The following is a 19,273-nucleotide window of genomic DNA, read 5'->3' as shown; positions in this document are numbered from 1 at the left end:
CATAAAGAATTACATAATTATTTCATAGAGTCATAGAACCCCAGAATGGTGTGGGAGGAACCTTCAAAGCTCCACTTCCAGTTCCACCCCCTGCCATGGGCAGGGACACCTTCCACTGTCCCAGGTTGCTCCAAGCCCTGCCTAACCTGGCTTTGGACACTTCCAGGGATGGAGCATCCTTCACCTCCCTGAGCAATGTGTACCAGTATTTTACCACCCTCACCACAAAAAAGTTTCTTCCTTATACATTACTCTGAATCTACCTTCTTTTAGTTTAAAACTTTCACCCTTGTCTTGAGAAAAAAAAAAAAAAAAAAAAAAAAAAAAAAAAAAGAAACAAAGAAACAAAACCTCTTTTAACACCTCTTGTTACAAGACACTATTTCATCTTCTAAGGCTTTTGCATGTAACTGCATGAATTTTCATCTGTTGCCTTAATGGGATCTAGTTAATTACAACCCACAGAGTGCCAGAGCCAAGGCTGAGGCATTATTCAGCTCAGTTGGGTACAGGGCTGTGACTGCAGTTACAGCTCTGCAGAGCAGTGAAGGGAATTCAAGTGATGGCAAGGTGAAGACAACCAAGAGAGAGAAACAGCAAACTCCTGCACTGCTGATCAACCTGTTGCTAGAATTGGTGCGTTTTCACTTTTCCTTTTTTACTAGTTTGAAGAATTAAGTCTCAGAATCACAGTAGATATTACTGTATTAATATTATTACATTTGCATTTATACAATTCAATTTTTACTGTTATTTAGTCCATGGTAGTCCTGGCAGGTAGGACTTTGCTGGCTGCACATTTTTGGTTAATTTTCTTTTTTTTTTTTAAACTGGTTTGGGATAGCCAAAACACTACTCAGCCTTCTGCAGGAAACTGACCTGCATAACAGTATTATGGAACAGCTCTTTGGAAGCAGCCATGGCAACTCCAGGATAAGGTGATTTCATTGCAGTGCAATTGTTGAGCTTTGCAAAGAAAGCAATGACTTGGGAATGAAGTGACTGAATCCAGAACACAGCTTCCAGAAGGTAACTGGAATTATCTTCAGGGGTGGAGGGGACAGACATTAAGCCTCCATGTAAATATTAGTCTCCATGCAGACAGCAGCTTGGGAATAGGAGTGTCCTGTGCTAACCCACCCTTCATCCTCATCTTGGCCAATGCATCTCATTCCTGAACTGCAGAATCACTGTACTCCAGTCACTCACCCAAGCACCACCCTCCCAAGCTACCTTGGATTCTTGTGCAATACCCATCTCTGATGCATTCCTTCATCCTGGAATGAAATGCGCTTCCCTGGATTTCAGTAAGATAAACAGGCCTTCTGTACGAACAGGATGCATCTTTCCTAGAGTACTGTAACCTAACTACAAGTAAGACATAAAGGAGAGAATAAAAACAGAAAATATATTTGATTTTAAAACTGCAGCTGTCACCATAACCCTGATGCCAGTGAAACCCTTGCCAGTGTTTCTGAGAACCCTACATGTAAAGCTTTCCTACATTATATTTGCATTTATATGATTCAGTTTTACTACCTGTTACTCCAAAATAGTAATTTTCAGCCAGTCCTTTATCTTGTATGTATTCAAGAAAATTGAAGAAAGGTGAGGCTCTGGCTCAGATTTTCCAGAGAAGTTATGGCTGCCCCTGGATCCCTGGCAGTGCCCAAGGCCAGTTTGGATGGGGCTTGGAGCAACCTGGGCTAGTGGAAGGTGACCCTGCCCATGGCAGGGGGTGGCACTGGATGGGCTTTAAGCCCTTTCAACCCAAACCATTGGCTTGGTTCTGAACTCTCTGGAGCTTCCCCAGATGACAGTAAAGGTCTTTTTGGGATCAAATGAGTGACAAGTTCACTCATTTTTCAACACACAATGCAAGCAGATTTGAGTGTTACTGGCCCTCTGATGGCCTTGATCACCATCAGCCTCTCACTGACAGAATGAGGGATCTCCAAGCAAGCACAGCCCTCAGCTATTGTGGCTTTCCTGGTTCACAATGGAAAGGACCAACATTTTGAGATCCTCAAGAGTATTTATGACACACTAATTTAAAAATGGAAAATTATATTTATACTACTAAACCACAAGTTTTTAAAAACAAGAAATGCTAAATCTGTAATATTTTTGTGTTAACTCGAGCTGCAGACACAGCTTGGAAAGGATCTGAGTTTTACAAGCCTCAGTTATGTCAGTAACGAGGCCAAGTCACCCACTTACCCTCCCCTGCAGTGGCTCAGGCTTGCAGGATGCAGGCCATGAGCACAGTCCCTCACTGGCACCAGCCCCAGGAGGATCCTGCAACACCAATCACGTCTCAGAGAGCAGCAGATGAGGCTCACATGGTACTTTCACAGGTTGTGGATGAGATGTTTCCAGCCACTTCTCGTTTATGGAACAAAGGATCACAAATTGCCACGAAGCTAAATGAGCTAAGAGAGCTCTAAATACTTCCACTGTGATTTGCTCATAATAAAAAGGAGAAAAAACACTTTACCGTATTAGACTGCAAAAATTCTGTTTACAAGATTTTTTTTGTATAAGAAGCAATGAAATTAAGTGAGGCTGCATTACTTGGTACTGCTATCAATTAATGCAGCAACCACTTCCAGACATAATAATTACCATATGTGCGTTGTGCTTTACCTCTGGGCTTTGTAATTTCATACATGGGAGGTTACAACTATTGATTGCATTAGAACAGACTGATGTGCTACAAGAGACATCGTTGCACAAACTGATATGATTCAAGTGGTACAGGAACAGACACCTGCACCCACCAGCAGACAACCTGCAAATGGTCGTTTCTCCATCCCCTCTTAAACACAGGGACACAGTGTGTGACACAGAAACAGTACTGCAAAAGGAGTAAGCTCAGCTGATTACAGACAAAATCAGATGTTAAGAGACAGATGTTGACCACTGGAGAAATGAAAAATCCCCAAGAGTGTCTCCTATCAATATAAATAAATCAATAAAACCAAAATGGCTCTTTGTTTCTCAATGCAACTTGCACAATTGAGAATTTGCTCATGATTAGGCTGAGTATTTGACTGAGAGGGTGGACCAGCCTGACACAGCTGCCCAGGGCAGTGGCAGAGTCCCCATCCCTGGAGGGGTTTAAGACCTCTGTGGATGTGGCACTTGGGGAGACGGGTCAGTGGTGGCCTTGACAGTGTTGTGGGAACAGCTGGATTTGATGGTCTTAGAGGGCTTTTCCAACCCAGATGGTTCTGTGATTGACAACCAGCTCTGCCCTGCAAACTTCAGAGCAGCCTGGAGTCTGGTGACTCACAAAAAAATATGGATTTGGATTTGCATTTTTAAAAGCACATTTGTTTTTTAAAGTTTGCTGAAAACTTGATCCATAATGAAAGACAATGGCCTCCAAATAGCATCTAAAAAGCTGAAAACTTGATCCATAATGAAATACACAATGACCTCCAAATAACATCTAAAAAGAGTGGTGTTTACCTTGCCATTACACAGCTGGGTTTGTAACTATATGCAAAACTAGGAACACACTCAGAAAGAACTGCACTTGGTTCTTTTTGCTGTCATCCTATATACATAATTAAAGACATATTTCTATTCAATTCTGGTTAAGCTCCTACAAGTTATGTGTAAGTTATATGTATAATTCAGGCTTTAAAGCCTCCCTTAAACAACAAAGCATTGTTTATGTTTTTAATAAATCTTAATTTTCACTCCTCTAATTCAGAAGACATTTTTTGAAGCAAGAATACACTGAATTCAGTAGGCAAATCTCCCATTAACATAATTCAATTGCCCTAAAATAATATTTATAAAGACAGTGGTAACTGTGATGCAAAGAACTAAATGTAATAGGCAAAATTATCCTGCATTAGCAGTATATTCATAAAGGGTGAGAGCGTGTCAGCAATTTCCAGAAACCTTTACGAGTAGGAAGGAACTTTTTTTTCAGCAAAAAAGCACTGAAAACAAGCACCAGGCACAAAGAGTTAACAACACTCTTCCTACTTCTGAGAGCAGGAACGGGCCGATTTCGTCAGTGAGGTTTGGCAGCGCGCGAAATCCTGTAACCAATTCCATTTCCTGATAAATGAACGGTCCGCAGGGGAAAGTCAGCCAGAGGCTTTGGGAACTGCCGAGTGCTCAGACATGACCGAGAGGCTCCTGGAAGGAGCCAGACTGTCTCTTTGCTTATCGCCGCCCAGCCGAGCGGCACCAGCGCAAACGCCGGTGCTGCCAGACCGCGCCGCCTCACGTGAGACCCCCCCAGAAAAATCAGAGGATACGCTGGCAAAATCAGAAAATGCCCCAGCACATGCCTGACATCAGGCTCTAGGAACTCTGAGAACACATGGCCGTGTAGCACGGGCGTTGGGATGGGACTTGTAACAGTCTGCATTGTTTATGTGTGTCAGAGCCAAGTGCTAGGAGTGACTCGGTATGCTGGAGTTGAGGATCTCGTCCCCACCCTTCCAACAGGAAAAAGCCAAATACAGAATGATAAATCATTCATTATTGGTTGGATTTTGGCAGCAGTGAGGCTCTGAAGGAGGGGTTTTCAGTTGGAGCTATAGGGTGCGTCGCCTCAAGAGCTGAACGTCACTCTTGAGTTCTAAACCGTTCTTCGTTTTGAGCTACAAATTAATTTTTTTTAAAGTTATCTTCATAAATGTGACTAATAGTCTTACTGAATGTTAACAGTAAATATCAGCTCTAATAGCCAAATAAAAAATGTGCCTCAACCCACGATCAGCCATGATTTTCTGATCTATTTTAAATACCCATTTTTCAGACAGAGTTAACCTGGATGTTTGTTCACTTTCGTATTATTTCAAATCAATTCACAACTCCAACATTTTTACAGGAAATTCAAGTGGCTTGACACACACAGAATTGAACTTTCAAAAGTCTAAAATTTGAGCTTGTAAAAGAAAAAAAAAATAAAAAATACTGCCAGTCTGATGACCCCTGAAGGGAAGTTAAAAGGAAAAAAAGAAAAAGCTCAAATAATAACTTCAGGCCCTTCATTACCAAAATCCTGGGTAAGTTTTCAAGTGGCTTGCAGGCTTATAATAGCAAGGATGTCTGCAATTGATTAGCTCCCCCAGCACAACCAGATGTCTTGGTGACAGGGAGAAAGTACTGTGGGTTTGGAGTTTACTGGGATGCACAATATCCCATCACTGAAAAACAAAATAATAAATGGGAAGGTGGGGAAGCTAAAGAAATATTATGCCTGTTCTCAATGTGTCTGAATCCAGTTTCACTGCACGTTCTAGTTCTTTGGAAATCCCAGGATAAATTCTTTCTTGCTCCTAAAGAAAATGCCACAGACTTGGTTGAGCCTGTCCTTTATCACAGCATCACCACTCATTCCTTCGCTGGGATCTTGGGTGCTTTCTGGTCATGGCTATGACAAATACAAGCTAACAGCATAAAAGAATGACAGTTCTCTACCTTCTTTATCTGCACAGGTTTGCAAACAAGGTACGTGGCCTTGGAGGAACACCAGAGCACTGTTTCAGACATAACACCCGCACGTAGACCAAACAAACTCCCCTTTCCTGCCGCTCTTTCCCTGACTTTAACTCACGTTAATTAATGCATGCTTTAAACCTCAAATGAGAAAAGTGGTGGGAATATCTGAAGGTGATGCAAGAAAGATCTGCTATTCTTTGGTGGATTTTGATATTCACAACTCTGCCGCCTTCAAAGCATCCTTGATCCTTTTTGGGCTGCTGCTGTGCTTCCACTAAATACTGTGATGATTCCATGCATGGAATTGCATAACGAGCAAGGAATGCTGCAGCAAGAAAACATCTTCCTCCTGCTCTCTTCAGGATGTGGCACTGAAGTGGAGGATAACACTGCAAGTATGGAGTGCCATGGGCTGGCTGACATAAGCAAAGCCCAGCACTGAAGGATTAGTATTTCTATCATAGAATTGCAGAATGGTTTGAGCTGCAAGGCATCTTAGAGCTCATCCCATTCCAACCCACTGCCATGTGCAGGGATATCTTCCACTGTCCCAGGCTGCTCCAAGCCCTGTCCAGCCTGGCCTTGGACACTGCCAGGGATCCAGGGGCAGCCACAGCTGCTCTGGGCACCCTGTGCCAGGACCTTACCACCCCTCACAGCCAAGGATTTCTTCCCAATATCTAACCTAAACTTAAAACAAATAGTCTAAGTACATTGAAGGGGTTCAGACGTCAGTCTTACTTGAGTTGTAACCTGTGTAAGAGAAATTATTCACCAAGAAGGGTGACAAAATGCAAATATTTAAAATGAGAGTGAGCAAAATCTGATGGATTTGAATGTGGGTAACCTGAGTCACTCTCAGCTTCTTCAAGCTGAGTGTGCACCTGCTAACAAAGCTCTGCTTCCATCCTACTGCTCCTTGAGCTGCTCCTCTCAATCCACTCCAGCTGAGGTGGCTGAAGGTCAGGAGCTCACAGACCCAGTTTTGCTGCTCTGTTCTCACACACCACAGACAGAAACACAGCTCTCACAACATGAGATCCCCACCAGGCTGCTGACCATGGCACCAGCTCCACTTTCTGAGCTACAATCGATGTGATTCCTGCAGAGCAGCAGCCAGGGAAATCAGGGAGAGGGCAGGGGAACATGAAGCATAGTCCCTCTTTCCTCCTAACCAAGAACAGTCACTGTGAACCACACACTCCCTACCGTGGGACACACAAAGCCTTGGGGGCTGCCTGGTGTCCTGCTTGCATCATGCCTGGTACCACCTCCTAAGCACGAAGATACAGCCTGACAACCTTGAGAATGTTGGAACCATCAGCAAAACTTTCCAGTGGAAGCAGGGTTTTCCCCATGGAAATGAATGCTTCAGTGACTAGGAAGAAAACAAGACTGAAGTTCTCAGTTTATTCTTCATCTCTGAATAAAAGCTTTATACAAGTGGTCTAAGTTGAAAGCATGATTACTATTTTCTGTTCAAAGGGATTTTTGGGCACTTTACAATAAGAGACTGATATTACATGAGAAACAGTTTAAAGATCAGAGATTCCAAAGTTTGCTAATGCTTTTTTTTCCTATGTTGATGCTGCAGTGATGTTTATATTACTCTTCAATAGGGAGGTGTCAGAAAAGCATTAATATGTTTTTAACTGTGTGCCAGGCAGACAAGCAAAATAAAATAGCTGGGTTTTTTTCTTGTTCTAGTCAACAATGCCAAAAATTACTGTTTATTTTTCTCCACCCCCATGAAAGAATTTATAACCACTGAAGTAAACTCAAGTGAAAAAGCTGGTTTTAATCCCAAAACTGACTGACAGCTGCTGTGTAAAAGCAAACCTAACTTGTTTGGGTTCTCAGCATTCACATTTGAAAAATTTAGTTTCCTGGAATAATTTGAGAGGTGGTTTGTTTTTTTTTTTTTTTTTTTTTCCCATAATGCTACAAAAATAATTTAAAGAATGTGATACTGTATAATTTTCACACTTGTAACACAACTGGGGAAAGGTAGAAAGCACATCCCCTTTTCAAACAGCCTTAAGAGTAACATGTAAATATGGTGTGGGTCGCAGTGTGAGTGAACTCTCTTTGGGAGTGCCAGGGAGAGGTTGTGAGTGCCACGGTGCACACCACTGCTGCTAGGCCTGGCAACACTCAAGTAGATAAAATATTCAGCTGTAACTAAGACCTTGTATGCAAAGGGAATGGTCTTACACCAAAGAAACCCAAATCTTGACACGTATGACGGTCAAAATCCATACAAACACGTATGGGAATGGGTAACTGTATGAAAAGTTCTTGTTAGTTTCTATTTTTTAAATATAAAAATATTAAATCAAACTTTAAAAAATAAATAAATATGCTCGATAAATGACTCACCAATACTGCCAGCCTATGCCAACATTTCAAACACCTGGAGTTCAGCAATAAGAACTTGCTATCTATAGATAGCAAGTTTCAAGTCAAACTACATTGCTAAGGACTGCAGTAGAATTTATTTCTCTTTCCCCAAAGTCTCTAAGTTAACTGATTCCTTCCATTTTACCTGAAGGATGCTTCTGAAAATGAAGTGTTGTTAGTATTCAATCAAATTCATCAGCTGTATTTGCATTACACACGGCTACAAACGAGGCTCTCTAAAGACTGCTAAAATCCACTTTTAACCATGGAACAACAGGAGTCATCACATTTCAAAGACTTTTGAAGACTTAAGTGCACAAAAGCCATGTAGATGTGGCACTCGGGGACATGAGTTAGAGGCCACCTTAGGGGAATTTATTTTAGAGGGCTTTTCCAACCTAAACGATTCTGTGATTTCATGGCTTAGAATCCACAGGTGGCAAAGTGAATTTACTTTGGCCATTGGCTTTTTCAGTGTTAAACCAACCAGGCACATAAGGCAAATGTTTTTGTTAGCATGCAATGTATTCTAACTAGCTACAGAGCCCTACTTCCTACTAAAGTCACATTTCTGTGGATTATCATATTAATGCTTCAAAGTGAGGGTGGTATTTATTTCTGAGCTAAACCCCCAAAGCTTTCATTCCCTCCTGGGATGATGCCGTTATTTTTCTTCCTGTAAGGTTTCAAACTACAAAGCCAAGAGTTCCCATACAATGCATTATGTCAGCAAGTATCTAACTTCAAGCACTATAATAATCACAGTTTTTCCATGGTATTTTTCACATACTTTAGATCTTGCCTACACACAAGTTTGCACCATTTAATTAAACAGATTTAAATGATAGAAACTCCTGTTCGGACATACTTATTATAAAGTGGTGTCATTCAGTTTAGTTTCAACTCATTCTCACCAATTTAAGTAGCAAGGCTTACATTAATTGAAAAGCACCTGCATAAGGGTTTGCCCTGGATCAGACAGACAGACAGGTTTATAATCCCACTGTAAGATTAGCCAGAGTCAGCTTAGTGCAGACATGTCTTCGACTGCTCACAGTTTCACAATGATAAGTTATTTTCTGACCACAAAGCCCATCAAAACTTTCAAGATCATTTTTTTCCCCCTGGAATTTTGATTACCCAAAATAATATTTCTCAAGGGACGCAGAGTATATTCTTTCCTACTCGAGGTCTCTGAGAGGCTGACCTCTAAAACAAATGCCTTCAAAAGAAACCTGAGTTATTGTCCATCACTTACAGGTCAGCTCACGGAAGCAGGGAAGTCTGACATCTTAATTGAGGGTATAAATTGTCAGAAGGAAATACACAATCCATAAATACTCTTATTCTTAGCACATGGTCGGTGCTCTGGAAAGGCCCCAAAAGCACTTTGTTTAAAACTTTCTTACACTTCCGTCACTAATCTGATCTTCTTCAGGGTAAGGGTTAACAGCAGCTGAGGGTCAGCAAAAGGAAGTCTGTGTTGTAGACGCCTGCCTAGCGTCAGACCTAAGGATGTATTAGACACAATCAGCTTCCACTGTAACAAGAACTTTGACCTTTGAGCCAGAAAAAAAAAAGAAAAAAAAAAGAAAAAGATAAATATCAGGAAGAACTGGATGAATTTATTTTTTAAGGAAGTTTTCTGTCTTTCTTGCTTAGTGCTGTGCCCTGGAGCTCTGTAAAGGAGTTGCTGGTCTTTGTAACTCCTCTGTCCCTACCCCTTTATGGTGTCACACAGACTTATGTTATGCACCATTCCAACAAAAAATTTCACAGCAGCAAAAGTGCTACAGCAGTAAAACAAACACGAGAAAGCTGTACATGGCTTTTAAAGCAATTACAGATCTGCCCCAAGGTTTAATTTGGATTATTAAAGACCATTGGTCTGGATCCTGAACTCAGCATCTTGCTGTGGCCAAGTAACAACCACTCAAGACTAAGGACAGCAGGACTGTGGGGGAAGAAGAAAAAAATTGTAATCAGGAGCAATTCTAATAGATGGGGCAATGGATGGTTTATTTGGATCAACGGGGTGCACATATATGGAACACTACAGATTTCCTTTGCCACCTGGGATGCTATGCAGGGCTGCCCATGTCCTGTCCCTCCGCAGGTGTGATGGCACCACTGACTGCTCAACAGATGATGTCTCCTCCCCGGGAGGAGCATCTGCAGAAGCAGGAAAATTCTTCCAAAGGGAGCTCAGTACCCAAGCCAAGAAATCGTTTTAGGCTCCTTTGGTTTTGGGGACTTCATATGCATATTCATATTTGTGGACTTTCTTTTATGGGCATTCCTGATTTCCCAAGAGCACAAGTCTGATGAGGAGCAGCTGAGGGAGCTGGAAAAGGGCTGAGCCTGGAGAAAAGGAGGCTCAGGGGGGACCTTGTGGCTCTGCACAAGTCCCTGACAGGAGGGGACAGCCGGGGGGGTCAGGCTCTGCTCCCAGGGAACAGGGACAGGAGGAGAGGGAACGGCCTCAGGCTGGGCCAGGGGAGTCTCAGGTTGGATATTGGGGAAATTTCTTCACATAAAGTTCTGTCAAGCCATGGTTGCTGAGGACAGTGTTGGAGTCCCTATCCCCATGAGGATTTAAAAGCTGTGTGGATGTGACACTTGGGGACATAGGTTAGTGGTGACATGGGCAGTGCTGGGCAAATGGTGGGACTTGGTGGTCTTGGAGGGTTTTTCCAACCTAAATAATTCTGTGATTCTACCAAAGCACCTGTGCTTGACACCCCCTGTTAATTCACTGCCACCTCAGTCAACAATCATACTATTTTTATGACATTTTTTGTAGCTGAACTTCCAGTGCTGGTGCTGCTTTCCCAGAGTGATGTGCCAGGGACATACAGCTCCCCTGGTCCACCTCCCAGTCAGTATCTGCCACCACCATGATGACAATTTACTCTTCCCCTGTGCTCTGGTGCCTCAGTGATTAGCAGCTTTTTTCAGTGAAACAAATGGAAGCTGATGGAGTTGGAAGAACATTGTTAATACATTGTTAATAAGGGGAAACCTATGAGAAGTGCTTTTAACACCTAAAGCAAAACTTGTTCTGTCAAGAGACTGAAGGCTTTTACCTCTCCTCCTTTTACATATTCTGTGAAATTTTAATGCCCATCGAACTCAAATGCACTTCAATAAATATTAAATTTTGTACCATATCAAAACGTGAGAGTTGATGGCATAATGGCACGTCTGCATAGCACACAAAGAACATCTGACAGACTGCACACTGATGACAAAATACTAATTGACATGGGGAGAAAAGGAGTAGGAGAAAAACACAAGCAGATCTGAAAATGCTCATGAAAAACAAATCTCCATCTTAAGTGGCTTAGGTAATGGGAACTTTTCTTTTATAAAACATTAAATGTGGCCTCCCAAGTGTGATCATTCTATGAAACCAAATGTCAGCTTCCAGTCACTAGCTGGCATTTGAAACAAGTTTTCCCACTTATTGCAGAAGAGTTGTTATCTGCTGGCTAACTCCCCTTGAAATCCTGAGATAAGTCACAGGCTCCAGACACGGTCCTGCTTCTCTCACTCTCCTAATCCTGAAAGTACAGATAGTTCACCAAAGGCAAGGAAGGCAGCCTGAGAACTTAAAAAAAAAAATGAAGAGAAAGAAAGAATGAGGCTAATTTTCACCTATCACTATGATCTCTAAATTGCCTTTAATAAGCTTCTGCAATATAGCAGGGAGCCTGGATTGTGGGCTGCTCGTCTGCAAAGGAGACAGCTCTATCTCCACGCCATGGCTTCTGCCTCCATCCTGGGCATATTAACTTCATTTATCTCCTCCCACAGACTGAGGGAGAAATAACCAGCTCTTGATTTCAGCACCTGCCCTTTATCTCTCTGTTTGTGCAGAAGTCTTCTAAAAGGCTAATTGCTCAGCTTGGACTTTCTTGGCCTTCCACAGTACACAGCTAAAAGCATATGCTTAAAATAATGTTAATTATATTGTTTGTCTCCAGTCAGACTGCTCCAGGACTGGAAGGAAAATCTGAGTTAGATCTCCCATTTCCCAATAATTATTTGCTAAGAAAATGCAGGATATCTTTCCTAACACGGACACACACACATATATATTTATCCATGACCTACTGCTACCACACATGCTCACTTTGCATCCCGTGTTGCTTCCCACAGTGGAAGGGAGCAGGAGCACCAGGGTGTGCTCCCAAACTGATAAGCTCCATTATGCAGATGAGGATCATGGCTCTAAGTGCTGTTATTTTTAGTTGACGTTGATTCATGTTTGAACTATGGGCTAAGCAACAGACTCAGAACCTGAATACATGTAGCACCTCTTGAATGCTCACTTCCTCGACAAAGGCCAAGATAAGCAACTTGAAAACATTCACTTGAAAACATCCGTGCATACATTAGGTACTCACACGCCAGAAAAAAAACCAACATCATTGTCTGAGCTGCAGGGAAGTGAGTGAGTAAAAGCTCTGCCTCAGCCCTCATTTTCCAAATCATATCCCTGTTTCAACTGCCTCCCCCAGAGTGCTTCAGCTGAAGATGGTTATTTCTAGGAGGCAGGAATAATATCTCTGCAGGGTCTCTTGTACTTTACAGCACTTCAGTATACTGTGGCAAAAGGCAAGGGTGGCTTGAAAATTAGTTAGCAATTAACTGCAAAGCTGATATATATATATATGCACACATATATATACATATATATATTTTCTTGGGATTGAGCTCCATAGCTTTTGCGCATTGGAATTAAGTAGGTTGTGTCAAGACAGATGCAACAGATTCACAATTCCTCCAGACATTGTCCAAAGTGGTTGAGCACAAGCTGCCCCCAGTGCTGGGGACAGCTCTGGGACCCTCAGGACAAGAGAGACACCGAGGGGCTGGAGTGTGACCAAGGCAGGGAACGGAGCTGGGGAAGGGTCTGGAGCCCCAGGAGAGGCTGAGGGAGCTGGGGAAGGGTCTGGAGCCCCAGGAGAGGCTGAGGGAGCTGGGGAAGGGGCTGGAGCCCCAGGAGGGGCTGAGGGAGCTGGGAAGGGGCTGAGCCTGGAGAAAAGGAGGCTCAGGGGGGACCTTGTGGCTCTGCACAGCTCCCTGAAAGGTGCCATCAAAGCCAGAGTGGGTAGGGCTGCTCCCACCCATCCAGACTTGCCCAGAGAGTGTCATTAAAGACATAAGGATTAAAGCTTTCTCCTTTATTTAGCTGCTGAAATGCCTGAGAGTTGCCAGAGTTATTGTGTAACTATATCTTCAGTCTGATCTTAATTTGAGTTTGTCGAGCTTTAGAATAGCTTCCCCTGAAAACCTCAGAGACTGAAGTGGGAAGACCTGAGGAACTGGGAGACTCCCAGGAGAGAGGCACAAGCACAGAGGGCACAAAGACTCACAAGGCCATTTCTATAGGAGGGAAACGTGCTGCTCCTCATCACTACCTGTGCAAAGGAAGGATGTTATTTGCATGTACAAATAGATGCATGACAATACATATACATCTATAAATGTTTTTATATGTATATACCAACACCCCACCCCTTTTCTACATGGAAAAGTAACCTGCTCTGGCCAAAGTGCTGCTCAGCAAAAGCATTGAAAAAGAAAAAAAAAGAAGAAAAAGAAAGGAAAAATAAAGAAAAAAAAAAGGAAACCAAGAAAAACCAAAAGACAAAACCCAGTAGGTGCAAGTGGTCAGTAAAGAAGACTGACGTGTCAGGCTGGCTGTATTCCCTTTGTAAGTCTGTCCCGAAACTTAAGTGCTCCAGAGGAAAGGGAAGTGCTCCAAGCAACACTAAGCACCCTTAAAACTGGAAGTACTTGACTGTTTGGTGAGGACTTACAGAGCTTGGCACACGCCAAAAACTGCTGGTTTGTTGCTTTAAGTGGCAATATAAATATATCATTTTGAAAACTGTATATCGTTAGTGCAGATAATTGAAACTTGATGGGATTTTACTCCAGAAACGGCATTTCTGTAAATAGTGGCCTGACATGCCAGTCGATGTGGCACACTCAGTAACTGAGAAAACCTTTACTTTTTTCCTAAGCAGTGAATTTATTTGGTGATGGCTTTGTGTCAAGAAGGAATCACTGTAGCCTCAACGTAAGAGCTTTTAATTATCTGCACTTAAGAACAAGTTGTCATAGAAACAGCCAAAGTTCCAGTGTTCCTCTGCATTCACAGCATCACCACATAGAAAGGACAACCTGAAGGGCTGGGTTTGAATCCAACAACTGCTCTTGTGTTACCCAGGATATTCCTGTACTGCGGCTCAGGACTTGGACTCTAGACCAACATCTCCTGAAGGAATTCAGTCTGAGTGACTGAAGATGTGCCATCTCAGGGACACAGGGAACTGCAGGAAAGACATTAGTCAATGCAGTCAGCTAGAAAATTCCCACTGGGTGTTTTAAAATTACCAGCATATAAATAAATTACCAGCCGTCGCCAGTGGCTGTACGGACTCAGTGTGCCTTATCTGAGAATATTTTACTAAAGTTACCACAAAAGAAATGGTGCTCTCACTCTCTTATCACAGAGTGGCAACAAAAATAGTTCTGCAGAAAACAGAGAGTATTTAAAATACACTTGGCGTAACAGAGAAACAAGATTCATTGTGTTTAAAAAACACACAGAGCTCCTGTTTGCTTACTTACCCACTTACACAGATTTCTTTATTGCAGTATTTAAACATCACACAGCCATTAATGGATTTTAGCCTCACAAAACCTGTCAAGTTGGTAAATCCCTCAAGAGATTTGAGAGGTCCTCAGGAAGGAATGGAAGGGACTGGTCAGGATTATACAGAAAGCTCATCATCATGTTGACCAGACTTACAGGTCCTGAACTGATTTTCACTAGGTTGAGAAATTCTTACCTAAAGCCCCCCAAATTTGTCTTTATAGTATTTAATATAGACCCAGACAGAGGTGCAGAACACTAGAGACAGAAAAAGAAACTAATCAAAAGAGAGAATTATCAACGTTTGGTTACAGCGTAACTAAACGACAGATGGAGAGAGGAGCCTGCATCTTCAGGATATGATGAAGAAAACCTTAGCTTCAGCAAATTTTAATTCCTCTACACACTTCAATTTAATAACTAATCACAAAAACTCACCCAAACACTTAGCAGAAATTAGGAATTTAAATGAAAACATACACATATGGCAATCGACAGTGTAATCACTTATCAGTCACTACTGAAAGGAGAGATGATTTTTTGAAGTTACAGATATAAAGGGCATATATGTGTAATTGATAGGAACAGTACACTTTAAGTGATGAGGTCTTGAGCACTTACTCTTAGCCTGTCTTTGGGCAAAGCAACAGCTCCTTGCTTGATGATTTCCAGAACTCGCTCCACTGACAGCTCAGCTCCAGCTTGCTCTAATCGGGAGCTGAAAAAGCTGATCACCTGGAATGAAATATCACAGCACATAAATAAATAGAAGAGATCTTTGGATCAATTCATACACAAAGCTGTCATCTTCTTTTTTGGCACCGCTGTATCTGCACTTCTAAAAGAATAATCACGTTACTGTCTGTGTCACAGCCAGGGAGACTTTGTTAATGTCAAGTTAGCACAACTCTCAGCATCCTCCTGCAGTCATTTTTAACAGACAGATGATTTTACAATATAACACAGCTGAATTAATAAATTTACATTTTCAAGTACTGTGCACTGACATATGCCTGTACTTCTTTCTGTCAGTTCTATTTCTTCCAGTCTTTCTATGATTTGAGCTAGAAATTTACTTTCATTGTAAAGCATTAAAATAAAATCATTACAGTTGCACTGACTTCTGGTCAAAAGGCTTTAAGACAACTGTTAAGTATCCCAATATGAGAGACCACATTTCCGGAGAGTTTTGTAGCACTCAAACCACAGCAAGTGGATGATGAGAAGGAAATCCATAAAGCTCCTCTTCTACCCAGTGTCCACCCCAAGTCCTTCCACATCCCAGATTCTAGGCCCAAGGAATCCTGCAAATTCCCTCTCATCTTCCAGACATCCCCCTGGTGAAGCCAAGCTGATTTTCCCTGTATTTCCCTTCCCACTCCCTCTTCTGTGACCCAGCTGGTCCTTGTTAGCTAGAACTCAGTTAGGTCAGGCTCTAACTTTTATCTCTCTCCAAGCTCAGTAGGTCACACTAGAAGCAGACATCCCACCGGCAGTTATCCATGTGGGACATCAGAAAACCTCCATTCCTATAGCTCCTTTCATCCAAAAAAACCCACACTTTGCAAACCCCATCCCTTATCCCAGGGAAACTCCTTAGTCACAAAGGAATCCCAGACCCAAAACACAAAAAAGGGGAAAAAATTTCTACACCTACTTAGAATCCTCTGGAAGTAGCACAAGAGGCACTTGGTAGAGCTTGTCCACACCAGAGCACCTGGCTACCCCTGGGCTGGAGGCAAGCATAGCACTGATGGTTGGTTCTGCAAAATCCTGTGAGCTTTTGACACACTCTGTGGAAAAATACTGATGTTCACTTTTATCTGAATCACAGTCCCAGTCCATCTAGTAATCTTCGATAATTCTCTCAAGTAGAAGGGGGAAAAAGTGTATTATACTACAAAATCTCTGCTGAGCTCTCTTTGTTCTGTAGTGAGACACAGCTGGAGCCAGAAACCATTACCCTAATTATGCCTCCCAGCTCAGCTGCTGTTCATAAAACAAAGACAGCTGATGGCTTGATTACTGTGAGATTCAAATTTGTTGTTCCTGTTTGCGACTTCCCCCACAGAAAGCCCAGCCCTTGTTTTGAGCTGGAAGATTTGCTGGGATCTCTAGAAACTCTTGCACCAACTGAATGAGAAAGAGGCAGACTGAAGTTGCTGGAAGCTGCTTTTTGGGATTGTCATGGGATTCTGGTGTTTGGCTTGGGTTTTTTTGTTTTGTTTTTTTCCTATTCTATTTTGTTTCTAACAACAGAAGTACAGAAATCAGTCAAGAGAAAATTCAGGTTTAATTTTCTGTGCTGTGCCTACGATTATCTCCATACTTGAGCAGAGAGGGAGAATTTCACTGCCTCTGGCAGATGCTGCAGGTAGGCTTTCACATTCTTAGAGATAAGGACCTGGTGGAGCACTGTGATCTCTGATCCTTAGGAAAAAACAGGACTAGGAAGGTGTGCTGAGCTCATAAGCAAAGGAGGTGGAGGGAGGGACCAGAAATAACAGAGTAAAACAGCAAGAAGCAGCTTGTGCAAAGAGCGTGAGGACCTCTGAGCGAGGCTGACATGGTTTTGGCACTGAGTTTGGGACAAATTGCTGGTGGAGGATGCACAGCTCACTGAGGAACAAGCAAGTTACCCACAGACTTTGAAAGAAAAAACCATCTTCCTGCATTTCAACACTCCTCTGTTGTCAGTAATCACTGGTGAAACCCATCCCTGCCAAGGGCAGGCTCCTGCAGAGAATCTATCCCAGTGGCACTGCCTTGTTAGCTCAAGTTCTGCTAAACCACAACAAAAGAAAAAACTTAATATTTAGCTTTTAACCAAAAGGATAAAATACCATCATAATGCAAACATGTAAAAAAAACTGAATGAAGCTCACAGATACTCCCTGAATTCTGATGTTTCCTATTTTGGGAAGTCAAACCCTTCAATCTTAACATGTTTTTAAAAGACTTATGTTTTTGTGGTAAAGGTACTAATCTTCTTTGGGTTGTATTTCAAGAGAACAAAAGCAAGACAGGCTTCCAGTATTTTCAGGCTATGTCAGCATTTTAGAGAACTCAGAATGGCTATTTTTGATGTGTAGTTGATGACTAAAATTAAAAATATCTACTTTAATAATGGTTTTTATCTCTAGGAGTTATTTGCCTTACTACTTCAAACAATACAGAAATGAAGTAACTCTCCTTTGGATCCTGAGAGTACAATACCCCAGTGAGGTACCCGTGAGTATCCCAATGAAGTAAGAAAACAGAAAAGCAAAAATAAAAGAAGATTATTCATACAGAAGAGATCCTAAAGAAGGCATTTTCTTATTAGCTCCAGATCATGAATAAAACCAAAAAGCATCCAGTATTACATCCCTCATGCCCAAGCTCCAACCTCTGCAGCAGAAGGTCTAACTCTTTTCCTACTAATTTAGTCAGATATGGAAATATAAAAGTTCAACATCGTATTAAGGAACAGTAGCCTTTTCCTTTGAAAGAACTTTAATTATCTTCTACACTTAAGTAACAGAGGTGAATTTAAAAATTAAAATTAACAGATTTCCATTCTAGTAAAATTCAAGTAAAATGAACCAGAAAAAAATAAACTGGGTGAATAGTATTAAATGAGTTTCAGGCTTTAGTAAGATTTAAAACCAATGGAGCATATGACTTTATGAATAGAAAAAACCCAGATCTTAGTGCAAACAAACAAGTTGAGAGATGGTGTCTTCCTGACACTCTGAAAATTAATTTTCTCCTTAATTATAACAGAAAACAACTGCAAATACTGCTTAAAAAGAAGAGCAAGAAGAAACTCCACAAGTTGCTGTGAATTACTCTTTTTCTAGTCAGGAAAAGAGTGATGAAGGAACATAACCCACAAAGGAACATAACTCATTCTAAGAGCTCTCTCTCCAGTCTGGCTTCCATATTAACAGATATTAAAAGGCACATCTAATCCAGGATTATACAACCTCTCATCAGGAATATCTGATCCCTGTCCAGATAAAAGGGTGGGTGTATGGAGAGCCTTGCCCTGTGCAGAGTCTGATCCTGGCTGTGCAAGGTACCCAGACGTGTGGTACAATGGGAACAGGGGGCCTGGCTTGGCCACCTCAAGCTCAGGCCTTGCCTCTGTATTAAAATACCATCAATACTTCTATACAAAAATATAGTGATAGTTTTTTAGTAGTGATTTCCAAAACGGGTTTTAATCATAGACTCATGGAATGGTTTGGTTGGGAAGGAACCTCAAAGCTCATCCAGTGCCATCCCTACCATGGGCAGGGACACCTTCCACTCTCCCAGGTGGCTCCAGCCCCATCCAACCTGGCCTGGGACATTTCCAAGGATCCAGGGGCAGCCACAGCTGCTCTGGGAAACCTGTGCCAGGGCCTCCCCACCCTTGCAGTGAGAATTTCTTCCTAGAGATCAATTTTCCATGAGAAACTCATACTTTCTCCTTTTGTTTTCTAAACAGCAAACTTACAAAGTATTGCCAGAGATTAAAAGCACTACAAGATTAGAATGATTTAGAAACATTTTTCATCTAAAGGCAATATTTTAGGCTTTGGAGATTATTTTTGAGATTATGAGGGAACAACCACAGAGTCTGTTATTTCACCCAACTATTGTTTTCAATTGGGCTGCAAGGCTGTAGAAACAAAATATTTCCCTTTACAGCATGCCAACAGCAGAGCTATCAAGGGCAAGATGTTTTCTCCACTTGGATTCTGT

The 19,273-nt window shown here is 41.9% G+C and overlaps 1 protein-coding gene across 2 annotated transcripts in view; it reads right to left on the bottom strand.

Moving 5' to 3' along the window:
- DYM (dymeclin) overlaps positions 1–19,273 on the bottom strand; it is a 212,691-nt gene that overhangs the window by 18,811 nt on the left and 174,607 nt on the right. For both annotated transcript variants that reach the window (XM_083882932.1, XM_083882931.1), the window contains one exon: positions 15,164–15,277. In XM_083882932.1, coding sequence (XP_083739058.1) covers positions 15,164–15,277 — 114 coding nt within the window. The remainder of the gene's footprint in view (positions 1–15,163; positions 15,278–19,273) is intronic.

This window comes from Zosterops lateralis (genome assembly GCF_965231275.1).
Source record: "Zosterops lateralis genome assembly, chromosome: Z".
NCBI lineage: Eukaryota > Metazoa > Chordata > Aves > Passeriformes > Zosteropidae > Zosterops > Zosterops lateralis.
The sequence above is the reverse complement of the archived record's forward strand: the minus strand, read 5'-3'. Positions and strand labels throughout refer to the sequence as shown.